The sequence below is a fragment of the Alexandromys fortis genome, unplaced genomic scaffold (genome assembly GCF_014885135.2).
Source record: "Alexandromys fortis isolate MF-2015 unplaced genomic scaffold, M_Fortis_MF-2015_v1.1 scaffold_157, whole genome shotgun sequence".
Classification (NCBI taxonomy): Eukaryota; Metazoa; Chordata; class Mammalia; order Rodentia; family Cricetidae; genus Alexandromys; species Alexandromys fortis.
In genome coordinates this window covers 568738-581321 of record NW_026068041.1, presented here as the reverse complement: position 1 = coordinate 581321, position 12584 = coordinate 568738, and the positions used below count along the sequence as shown (strand labels likewise).

Sequence of the window (12584 nt, the reverse complement as noted above, 5' to 3'; positions counted from 1 at the left end):
CCCCCCCCCCCCCCCCCCCCCCCGGCTTCCTTTGTACTTCTTGTAAGAACTGTCTTGTAAGAACTAAAGCTACACAGAGAAACCCCATCTCAAAAAAACATGGTGGGCACAGGCATGGATGGGCATAAGTAGGTTTTGGGTCATTTTGAGGAAAAAGCACTTCGGATGTTGTAAGACCCCATCAGAGAGCACCCATCCTCCCCTGGGTTCCGGCTGCCCTTTTGGCCCCTTTATCCTTGGTTTAGGTTCATAAGCTTCGGCTGTGGACTACGCTGAAGGATAGTTCCGCCTGGCTGTTGATGTGCTGCTAATCCTCAGCGTTCCAGTGTGTTGCTAGTTGGATCGCCGCCTGGACGTTATCTGTGTGCTGGAGCGTGCCTGTGCCCATGCCCGCAACCCACACTTGGGGAAGCGAGGGACTTGATTTCACATGGGCCTGAGGGCCACAGAATGTTACCTTCCAGCAAGATCTGGCCGAGATAAGCAAAGCTTGGGGCACGGGCGAGAGCGCTCTGGTTAAGAGTGCCAACTGCTCTTGCAGAGGCGCTCACACCAGGTCGCTCATAATTGCCGTTAAGCCCAGTTTCAGGACTGTGACACTCTTCTGACCTCTGTGGGCACCTGCACACATGTGCACCCCCCACCCCACCCCGCCCCCACATAACTAAGATGAAAACTAAAATCTTTTTGTTGTTTTTGTTTTTCTGAGGCAGGATTTCACTGTGTAGTAGTCCTGGCTGTCCTGGAACTAGCTCTGTAGACCAGGCTGGCCTCAAACTCACAGAGATCCGCCTGCCTCTGCCTCCCAAGTGCTGGGGATTAAAGGCATGTGCCGCCACTGTCCAGCTTAAAATCCTTTTTAAACCAAAGAAAGGTTTCATTGATCTTGCACAATGAACTTAACCTTAGTCCAGGCAGGGGGCAAAGCAGAGGGGCAAAAACCTGTTATCCGTTAACCTGTATTTGCAGTTTTGCACACACGAGGCATGTGGTCCCCCTGAGAACATGGGGTTACTTTCTCCTGGAGAACCAGGCAGGTGGGGATGGAGGTGACAGACTGATGATGCAGACATCAAAAGCAGAGGCGGATAAGTCATTAGATCATCAGGCAGGGCAGTAGGAAGAAGTGTGGGGCCTCTTCTGTCGGGGGAGGTTCTACATTGGCAGTCAGGCAGTGACGTCACGTAGCCACGTCAACTCAAGTTTGGACTTATGGCCAGTAAGAGCCAGACCTTGAGTCAAAAAATGTCTCAGGCCAGGCAGTGGTAGCACATACCTTTAATTCCAGCAGGGGTAAGCAGATCTCTGAGTCTGAGGTCAGCCTGGTCTGTAGGGCAAGTTTCAGGATAGCCAAGGCTACATAGAGAAACCCTGTCTCAAAAACAAAACAAAACGATGTCTCGGGCTGGCAAGATGTCTGAGTGGTTTGTGCTGCCACCCCGATGAGCCACACGCTAGGAGGGGACCAGTTCCTGCAAGCTAACCTCTGACCGCTACACGTGCTATGACATTTATTCGTGCATAATGGCACACATGCACACAGCCAGAATTAAAAATAGATAAATACATGTAAAGCATTTTCTGAAATGGTTCGGCATGACCGTTGTTCCTAACTGGCATCCACGGGCAGTGTGGGGCAGTGGACAGGGTGAGAGGGGGAACTCCCCAGTGCACCTTTCCCCTCCTTGGCCAGGGTTGGCTTGAGTTGGCTGAGCCCAGAGCTCACATTTTCACACCTTGCCTTGTTTGTTTCTCGTCTAGAAGCCCAGAGAGTCTGCTGAGAGAAGACACATTCTACTTACAATTTAACAACAGGCACCGGGTCCAACCAGTCCAGCACCACTACTACCGAAGGAAGACCTATCTATGCTACCAGCTGGAGCAGTACAGTGGCCAAGGGCCACTCAAAGGCTGCCTGCAAAACAAGGTGCCACATGGGTTCTCAGAGCCAGATGGAGAGGCAGCCAGGGACTTCCCCTCTCCAATACATCATGCACACTTGAGGGTCCTAGCTTTCACTTCCCTCTTTTTGTTTTGCACACACTGGGGCTCAGTCTTTATTTCTTTTTTTTTTAAGATTTATTTATTAATTATGTATACAGTATTCTCAGTATTCTGTCTGCATATATGTCTGGCAAGCCAGAAGAGGGCACCGGATCTTATTATAGATGGTTGTGAGTCACCATGTGGTTGCTGGGAATTGAACTCAGGACCTTTGGAAGAGCAAGCAGTGCTTTTAACTACTGAGCCATCTCTCCAGCTCCGGGCTCAGTCTTTCTTGCTGGCCCTGGATCTTGCGAGGCTGTAACCTTGCATAGCTCACGCTTCTGCCCTTCAAGGTGCCCTCACTCAGTGTTTGAGCACCCTCCCAGCTTAGCCTTTTTACTGCATTGAAGAAACACACAGAGACCTCTTCACTGCTGTCTCCCAGCCTGAGTCCTTATTAAAACATCTTTGAAAAGCTCTTGCCCTGCATAGTGGCCCACATCATTAATTCCAGTGCTTGGAGGCAGAGATGGGTGGATCTCTGTGAGTTGAAGGCCAGCCCCGCTCTATCTATATAGTGTGTGTTTCAAGATAGTTAGGGCTTTACAGAGAGACCCTGTCTTTAAAAAAAAAAAAAAAAATCAAAAGAAGAAAAGAAAACCTCTCCAGTCAGTATCCTGAAGTGAGGTCACAGCACTGGGGGACCATAACTTGAAAGTACCAACTGTTCGCTGACCCCTTCTCTCTGGGCACCTCTGAGATCCGTGTCAAGTTTAGAAAAGGCTGTGATGCTTTGGGAATGTGGAGTTAGTGGGTGCGTGCTCTCCTCGCACTAGGCAAGACATTAGGATATTAACAAGAAAGAACCCCTGATCTCCAAGCTTGCCCCCAGCCATGATGTCCGGATTCTTTCTGCCTTCCAACTCTTCCTTCTCTCTGCCTGGACTCCCCTCAGAAAGGTAAACACGCAGAAATCCTCTTCATTGATGAGATGCGTTCCTTGAAGCTGGGTCAAGAGCGGATCACCTGCTACCTCACATGGAGCCCCTGCCCGAACTGTGCCCAGGAACTGGCTGCATTCAAAAGGGATCACCCGGGCCTAGTCCTGCGCATCTATGCCTCCCGTCTCTACTTCCACTGGCTGAGGAAGTACCAGGAGGGGTTGTGTTCTCTGTGGCGATCAGGAATCCAGGTGGACGCCATGGACCTTCCACGTAAGAAGGGACCACAGCCACCAGTGGGCAAAGGTTTCCCAGCTCCAAGAGGACTAGTCATACCCAGGAGGATGGGGGAGACGCTGGGCAGGAAGGAAGGGTGCTGGCTCTGCTGAGGCCAAAGATTTGCCTCCACCCAGAAGGGCGGATTCTATGGAGAGAGTAATACCCTGGGAGGGGAAGGTGGGAGGAGGATGGAGGAAGGTCTCTGGAAGCCTAGCGCCTCACTGGCTACCCTCTTTTCCATCTCAGAATTTACTGACTGCTGGATAAACTTTGTAAACCCCCAAGGGCCGTTCAGGCCATGGAAGGAACTGGAGAAAAACAGCAGGTGCATACAGAGACGGCTCTGGAGGATCAAGGAGGTGAGATCCCCAGAGCCGCCTTGCTACAGACTCCGCCCTCTTACATCAGGCCCCTCCTACTGTAGACGCCGCCTCCCGCTTTAGGCTCCACCCCCTTCAGTACTCGCCTTCCTGCCACCCTGCCTACTGCAGGTTTTCTTTCCTTTACCTAGGCTTTGGAGCCCCTACTATCCATACCCCGCCCCCCACATCCTCTTCTCTAGATGTCTTTTGTTCTCTCCCACCTGGGCCTCCCAGTCCTTGGCTTCTCTGCCTCCCTCAGGCGCTCTTCTCACCTCTTTGTCCCTGTTCTTTCCGTAAACACCCCTGCTCCCTTTTTTGTTTTTGTTTTTCGAGACAGGGTTTCTCTGTAGCTTTGGAGCCTGTCCTGGCACTAGCTCTTGTAGACCAGGCTGGTCTCGAACTCACAGAGATCCGCCTGCCTCTGCCTCCCAAGTGCTGGGATTAAAGGCGTGCGCCACCACCGCTCTGCTCCCTTTTTCATGCCCATTCGCACAACCTAATTTATCTCTCAACAGTCCTGGGGTCTGCAAGACTTGATGAATGACCTTGGAAATCTACAGCTTGGACCCCCATTGTCCTGAATGGCAAAAAGAGATTCAAGACAGTCTCTAGCGTGTCTTTTGGCTTCCATCCCAACACCAGATCCAGAAGACTTTGTTCTCTTCCTGTTTTTGGTTTTTTGTTTTGTTTTGTTTTGGTTTGGTTTGGTTTGGTTTGGTTTTTGAAACAGGGTCTCACTGTGTAGTTTGCTACTCTGGAACTCGCTACTAAACCAGGCCTGTCTGAAACTCATGGAGATCCACCTGCCTCTGCCTTCTGAGTACTAGGATTAAGGCATGCTCCACCATTCTGGGGATTGCGCCACCATCCCAGACCTTTCCTTCCTTTCTTATCATTTTATTTTCAGTTTTCATTGATAGGTACTTAATTTTGTAATTGAAAATTTTAAGTTGGACTGGGCATGGTGGCTCACACCCTTAATCCCAGTAACTGGGAGGCAAAGGCAGGAGGATCTCTGAAAGTTGGAGGGCAGCCTGGTCTACATAGCAAGCTCCAGAACAGCTAGGAACTTATACACAGGGAAACCCTGTCTCAAAAAAGATAAATAAATAAATAAATAAATAAATAATAAGAAAAAGAAAGAAAAATTAAGTTGGCCATGATGGGTCATATCTGTAATCAACACTTGAGAGGCTGAGGCTGGAGGATTGCCACAAGTTTGAGGTCAGCCTGGGATACACAGTGAAATCCTGTCTTAAAAAAATTTTTTAAAAATAAAAAAACAATCAAGAGAAGAAACAGTTGAGTTTTTGTTTGTTTGTCTGTCTGTTTTGAGACACAATTTAAGGGGCTGGAGAGATGGCTCAGAGGTTAAGAGCACTGGCTGCTCTTTCAAAGGTCCTGAGTTCAATTCCCAGCAACCACATGGTGGTTCACAACAATCTATAATGGGATCTGGTGCCTTCTTCTGGCATGAACACCTACATGCAGGCAGAACACTGTATACTTAATAAATAAATTTAAAAAGAGAGAGACAGTTTAAGCCCCCTGGGTGCTGGGATTAAAGGTACCACTACCTGGCTAGAACAAATCCAAATTCCTGAATGTTAGGTACTTTGTCTTAAGCCGAACCTCTCGGCCTTGCCGACACAAATAATTCCAATCAAACCAAATCAGACCAAATAAAAGATGCCCATGTTTAATGCAATACTCCCAGGTGGCCCTGGGAAAAACATGGAGAGGGAAAGAGAGAGAAAGGGAGACCAGGCAAAACCCGGAGACCATATGTTCATTCTCTGGGGGGTAGTTTAAATATCCTGAGGTAGTGGTCCTGACCTTCCCTGGGGAGGGGTCACCATTTGGCAGGCTTTCTCAGAGGTGGAGTTAGGTCTGAGGCAACTCCTAGGGGAGGGGCTTATGCCAGAAGCTGGGGTGAAGCCCCCCAGCCAAACACTGAGTTCCTCTCTAAGAAGGTGGACCACAAGGCTGCTCACCAATCAGAGTGGGACTGATGAGAGCAGGGAGCTGGAGAGATGGCCCACAGGCACACAGGCTTGCTGCTCTTGAAGATCAGAGTTCAAGACCCCAGCATCCACCTCCAGCCTCTAACCCAGCTCTGACTCCAGCTCCAAGGTATCTGATGCCTTTCCCTGGACTCTGTGGGCACCCCACCCCCATGTATATACATATGTATACATAAACTAGACATATATACATATATGTATATATACATAGAACAAAAAGTCTGTGGGCAAATTCCCTACAGAGCGTGGAATATTTAGATTGTTTTGTGCTTTCAATGAGCTCTGTCCCTCCCAAATCTCTATTATGTGCCTAAATAAACAGGTGAAGTGAGACTTGGGACTGTCCCCCAGCAATTCTATGTACTGCAGAGGTTAAATATCCTGAAGGATCTCAGTCAAGTTCAAGGCCAGCCTGGATAACTTAGGAAGATGTAAGATGTGTCTGTAGCCAGGAAACAGAAGTGAATGCTGGCATTTCCCTGGCTTTCTATTTCCCTCTTACTCTGTCCAGGGCCCCAACCCCTGGGAAGGTGTCACCCACATCAGGGTGAGTCCTCTTAAACCTTTCTGGGGATCTGGGAGATGGTCAGCAGGTAAGGTGCTTGCTGTGCTCCAAGGGGACCTGAGTTTGGATCCTAGGTGTGACGTTACCTGCCGAGAACCCCAGTGCTGTTGGGATTGGGGAGTTTAGGGATAGGAGTATTCCCCAGAGCTCGCTGGCCAGTCAAGTTAGCTAAAATGGTGAGCCCTGGACCCTGCCTGGGTTTGGTGAAAGATTCTTTCTCATCAATTAGTGGCCAGGCATCAGGGTCCATGTCTGCAGTCCCAGCTTCCTACCTACAGAGTTAGGCTCATCTCTGGAGTTCCAGGTCGGTCTTGTCTACATAGGGAGTCCAGGCCAGCCTGTCTCAAAAACAAACAAACTAACTAACTAAATAAATAAATAGAAATACAATAAAGGAAGTCAACTAACATTGACCTCTGGCCGTCCTCTACATGGACATGTATACTCTCCTACACACACACACACACACACACACACACACACACACCCCACACGCACACACACAAACCTCACAAGGAAAATGACATGGAGCTCTTTGGAAACACTGTTAAAGGCAAAGTCGAAGGTGTTATCTATGTGATTCCAAATCCAGTCAGGCTGACAGTGATAATCATCTTTTAAAGGTGTTCTTGCCAGTTTAACAGCTAAACATGTCACTAGAACATTTCATCCTGATCCTCAAAGACTTACAGCCAGTTCATTTCAGAATGCATTTAGCTCATTTGTAAGGTACCCCAAATCTTTTTTTCCCTTGTTATTTTATCTTATGTGTCTGGGTGTTTTGCCTGCATATGTGGCTGTGCAACATGTGTCCCATGCACACAGAGGCCAGAGGAAAGATTTAGATCCCCTGGGGTTGAATTTGCAGATGGGTGAGAGCCACTCTGTGGGTGCTGGGAATGGAGCCTGGGTCCTCAGGAGATCCTGTCCTTTGCTCCTTCCGAAATGGGTCCATGTTTGTCTCTCTTAGGGTCCTCTTTGCGGTCTGGGTTCTCTGATGTTGTGTGCTGTAGGCTTGCTATCCTTTGCTTTGTATCTATTTATGAGTGAGTTCGTACTATATTTGTCTTTCTGGGTGTGGGTCACCTCACTCAGGATGGCTTGTTCTAGTTCTGTCCATTTGTTTGCAAATTTCAAGATGACATTGTTTTTTACCGCTGAGTAGTACTTTGTTGTGTAAATGTACCACATTTTCCTCATCCATTCTTTGGTTGAGGGGCATCTAGGTTGTTTCCAGGTTCTGGTTATTAGAAATAATACTGTTATGAACATAGCTGAGCAAGTGTCCTTGTGGTATGATTGAGCATCCTTAGAGTATACGCCCAAAAGTGGTATCAGCAAATGCTCTTAATTGCTGAGCCATCTCTCTACTCCCCATCCCTGGGGTCAACTTTTGTGGGGTTGGTTCTCCCTTCTGCTCTCAGCCCCTGGGCCCAGTGAACTCAGGTTGTCAGGCGTTCAATGCGCAATGCCTTTGTCTGCTGACAGCTCATCAAATCCAGAGTAGCAATACGAACACGGTGGGAGTTAAGGCATTCGACAGGTTTAAAAGACACTTAATGTCATGATGTAAAGGAACAATTAAACAATAAAATATATTTTATATATAGTTTTTGTTTTGTTTTTCGAGATAGGGTTGCTCTATGGTTTCAGAGCCTGTCCTGGAACTCGCTCTGTAGACCAGGCTGGCCTCGAACTCACAGAGATCCACCTGTCTCTGCCTTCCAAGTGCTGGGATTAAAGGTGTGTGCCACCACTGCCCGGCCCATATGGTTTAGCTTCAGGCAAGCTTTATTTGTTAAAACACAAACAAAATATCAATCACATCCCAGTACTTGGGAGGCAGAGACAGGTGGATCTCTGTGAGTTCAAGGTCAGCCTGGTCTACAGAACAAGTTCCAGGACAGCCAGGAGCATGCCATGGAGAAAACTTTTCTCAAAAAAACCAATAAAGGAAGGAAGGAAGGAAGGAAGGAAGGAAGGAAGGAAGGAAGGAAGGAAGGAAGGAAGATTAGTAGCCAGTAGGGGTAGAGGGATGGCTCAGACCAAGTGTGCTGCTTCTGTAAAGGATACAAGGCCATTTCCTAGCACCCATACCTGATAGCTCACAACCATCTCTGACTCCTCTGGCCTCCATGAGAACCTACAGTCATGTGCACACACACACACACACACACACACACATATATATTTTAAATTAAATAGAAGCCAAATACATGAAGGAAAAACTATCTGAAATCCCAGCTTGGGCTGGAGTGGTAATGTTGGTAGCTCAAGGTGGACAATGCTTGGTTTAATCATGTAGCCCTCTCCCCTTTCTCAAGACCTTTGTTTCCCCCAGAGCTAAGAGTGTCTGCGTGGCTCAGCCTGCCAGTGGAAAGAAACATCTACTGGGAGAGCATTTAGATTTCAGAGACAGACAGGCAGAAAGACAGACAGACAGACGTTAGACCTATTTGGTTAGATGAGATCTAAGCCATTTGTGTGGGTGTAATGAACATTGTATTGGCAAATTGTCGTATGTTGTTTAAACTCAGTGAGAGTCTGGTTCTGAAGGTGGGGTTGCTCCCCTCCACCTACTTCAGACGCAAGCACGTTTACACCATGTGTTCCCTAAGACCCCTTGTCTAGGGATGGGCTGGCCACATAACTGTGAGAGGGAGGAGAGACCCACAAAACAACCCAAGAGTAAAAAACAGCATCCTAAAAACAGCTAAAAGAGCTATGGTGGAGGCACACGGCTTTAATCCCAGCACTCAGGAGGCAGAGGCAGGTGGTTTGCGGCCAGCCTGGACCACAGAGCGAGTTCCAGGACAGCCAAGGCTACACTGGGAGACCCTGTCTCAAAAACAAAAACAAACAAAAAAGAGCAGCTAGAAGATCAGCCATGTCCCAGGATAGAAAAGAAGCTGGGGTCCATCCATGGAAGCAACGGGGAACTCCAGCTGACTGCCTCTACTTTCCCAGGGCTTTCTGCTGGGTGACGTGAGCACCTTACTGAATGACGTTGTCTTTGTTCTTTGATTTGGAAGTCTTACCCGAGGAGCACTGTGCTCTGCTCAGGATGCTAGGGTGGAAACACAGCTGGCTGCCTTAATGAGCTTTCCCAGTTGGTTTTTGCTGGATGTTTTAAGCCCCATTTAATGATGCTTTGTTATTGTTGTTTATTCTTTTACTTTGGCTTGAGGTTTACTAAATAAACTTACTCATTAAACCACAACTATGCCTACTAGAGATCATTCTCAGAGCCAGGGGGATAAAGCAGGGAGGCAGCAAGCCTGGAAGAAAAGACATGCACGCATAACGCAAGGGGGCCGTTTCGCACAATATATAAAGAGTACCTGAAAACCAAACAACACATGGGGAGACCTGAGGTACCACCCCTCCCCCTCCCCAGAATCAATCAGGAAAAGGTGACCGTGGACAGATCAGTCACCAGCCCTCACCACAGTCAAGCAGCACCATGGGGTCGGCCTTGACCCTATCAGATCTCTGACACCATGGGCGGTGTATGTTTTTAAACCAACACTGTGTGGCAAGCAGACTGCACCAGGGCCACCTACAGCTGCCTTCAACTCAGAATGAAACTCGTACCTGCGAAATGCTTCTGCTGCTGATTCTAACGTCAATGTGTCTCACTTCCTACCAAGGCTGAGGGCTCCTCGGATGCCAGGTGGGGCTCTTTGGCCTCTGAGAGACCCAGAAGCGCTGGGAGTCCTCATTTCTGGGTACCACAGCTGATGAGGAAGAACTGGAGCGGTGGTAGAGCGTGGGCAACCGGCTCCTGAATCCCAGACTTCAGATGGACACTTTGTTTTTGTTTTTCGAGACAGGGTTTCTCTGCGTAGCCCTGGCTGTCCTGGAACTGTGAACCAGGCTGGCCTCGAACTCAGAGAGTCACCTGCCTCTGCCTCCTGAGTGCTGGGATTAAAGGTGTGCACCACCACTGACTGGCCTCATGTGTTGGGGGGCACAGAGATCCTTGTACTCACAGAGGAGCAGGAGGAAAACCAAGAATGGTAAATACACAGGCGCTTTTCTCAATGGAGATAAAAGACCTGTGTATCACTCAGAAGGCTGGGAGTGTAGCTCTTTACTGTCTGTGGAGGCCGATATCACTCACCTCTGCTATGGAGGCAGGCCTCACCTAAGGATCCCAGAATGACTATTCCAGACTCTTTCCTCCCTAAACCGTTACTCACCCTTAAGGGAGATACCACACTATCACACTACTTTCCAGCCTGCTGACCTCTCTGTTGGGTTATTCTGGGCCTTGGAGCTACAGAGCCCACCCTCACAGTCACACGCACTTTGTAAAAGAGTCTCTATGTGGTCACACCTTCACTTTATTGTGCACCTGGAATTGGACTGACTGGACTGACCGTTGCCTGGAAACTTTGCCCAAACTGGACTGTGTTTTAAATATGTCGACAATGACCTGGGTGATGGTGACACACACCTTTAATCCCAGCTGTTAGGAGGCAGAGACAGCCACGGCAGTTATACAGAGACACCCTGTCTTGAGAAACATATGTTTATACACATACACACACATACACACCACACGCACACATGCATGCACACACACATGCTGACAATGGCATTAGACTCCCTGAAGTCTGATTCAAGTTGAAGTCAATCTATACTGGGTTTTTATTCTCCTCTCGTCAGAAAGTTGGCCCCCCTGTATGAACCTGCAGGGACCTCCTCATGGAAGGGCACTTTTAAGAGAGTCTTTCTTTCCCTCTAATCAAGATTTCATGCAGCTTAGACTAACTTCAAACTCACTACACACTGAAGATGATCTTGAACTCCAAAACCTGTCTCTGCCTCCATGGTGCTCTGTTTGATGGGTGCTAGGGCTTAAACCCAGGGCTCCATGCATGCTAGGCAAGCACTCTCCCAACTGAACTACATCCCCAGCCCTTGAGACACTCAAATCTTCAAAATACCCCAATCCTCAAAACACCAGGCAGAACCAAGACCATCATCAATGATGAAGAGTTTGCCTCACATGCCTGAAGCCTTAGTTTCCACGTCCAGCACTGAGGAGAGTACAGGGGACTCAGTGGGATTAGCCTAGGTCAACAAGGCCCTGAGTGAGAACCAGAAGGCCTATCTCATTCAACTGGTTGCTTTGGAAAAAAAGACTTCCACACCATCACAGTCCATCAAGAAAGGAAGTCAAGGCAGGAACCTGGAGGCGGGAACTGAAGCAGAGGCCATGGAGAGGTGCTACTTACTGGTTTGCTTCCATAGCTTGCTTAGTCTGCTTTCCTTTTTTCCCCCCCCCCCCCCTTGAAAAAGGGTTTCTCTGTAGCTCTGGAGCCTGTCCTGGAACTCACTCTGTAGCTCAGGCTGGCCTCAAACTCACAGAGATCTGCCTGCCTCCGCCTCCCGAGTGCTGGGATTAAAGGCGTGCTCCACCACCGCCCAGCATTGTCTTAGTCTTTAAGTTAGATAGGTATTAAGAATTAAAGATCAATAGTCATCTATGTTTGTCATACTTATAGTTAGACTAATCACGTTCTTTAGCTACATAGAGATTATATTCGGTATAGACAGATAATCTTCAACCACTTCAAGGATCTGTGGAACATGGCATTTAAATAACTTAGGGTTTTGTTGACTAAGACATGATTGCTCCTGGCAGCACTGATCTATTCCCTAGAGAATGTTGAGCACCAAAGACACTCCACTTGGAGCCTGTTTTCTTCTTCGCAAAAACTGGCCTTTGGGCAAAGAACTGCCCATGCCTCAACCACTGACAAGGTACATGGTATCCAGAAATGGATAAACACGACTGTCAAATCTTATCAAGACAGGGTAAGACAGTTTTGAAAAATTTCTTGCCTTTGAAAATGGTCTGTCAGTTATTCTAGGTCTTAGCCAAAGTTGGTTGCTTCATTGTTGCAAAATGAGACTTTGGGTGACTGCTCAGTTAGCTAATTGTTTCTGTCATTTATTGCTTGCTTTGGAAGATACTTGATTGTACTTCCTGCCTGCTCAAGTAATATTATCTCCCTTCTCAGGCCTTTGATAGGGTTGAAGATTAGATAATCGTAGTTACTGTCCTCTTATGATCTAGCCAAGCCATTTCCAATACAAGACTTAGACTCCTTAGGATAGAATGTTTATTAAAATATTTAGCATATGTTCCTTGCTTAATATTGTTTATGCTGATTGTAATTCTAATCTTATACTTGATATCTGTTCCTAGGGTATATTATTTTGTATCAAGTTTGGAACTTTCTTACTTAAACAAAAGGGGGAGGTGCTGCGGGAGCTCCTTCTGCTCCTTTAGCCAATAGCCTTTAAGATACCAGCCCACTTGGGCGTGGTCTCTTTCCCTTTAAAAAGCAGCGGTAGCCCTGCTCTCTCCCTTGCTTCCAGCTACTAGACTCCTTTCCCATGCAGAGGGCTGTTG

At 47.9% G+C, this 12584-nt stretch overlaps 1 protein-coding gene across 3 annotated transcripts in view; it reads left to right on the top strand.

Moving 5' to 3' along the window:
- The window catches only part of LOC126515734 (DNA dC->dU-editing enzyme APOBEC-3-like), a 17774-nt gene extending 9870 nt beyond the window's left edge, over nucleotides 1–7904 (top strand). Inside the window, exons 5-8 of one of the 3 annotated variants that reach the window (XM_050165609.1) lie at nucleotides 1762–1927; nucleotides 2942–3200; nucleotides 3453–3565; nucleotides 4084–7840. In XM_050165609.1, coding sequence (XP_050021566.1) covers nucleotides 1762–1927; nucleotides 2942–3200; nucleotides 3453–3565; nucleotides 4084–4149 — 604 coding nt within the window. In that variant the 3' untranslated portion in view covers nucleotides 4150–7840. Of the gene's footprint in view, nucleotides 1–1761; nucleotides 1928–2941; nucleotides 3201–3452 lie in introns of all 3 variants that reach the window. The other 2 variants (XM_050165610.1, XM_050165607.1) reach the window with 2 other exon arrangements.
- The last annotated feature ends 4680 nt before the right edge of the window (nucleotides 7905–12584 follow it).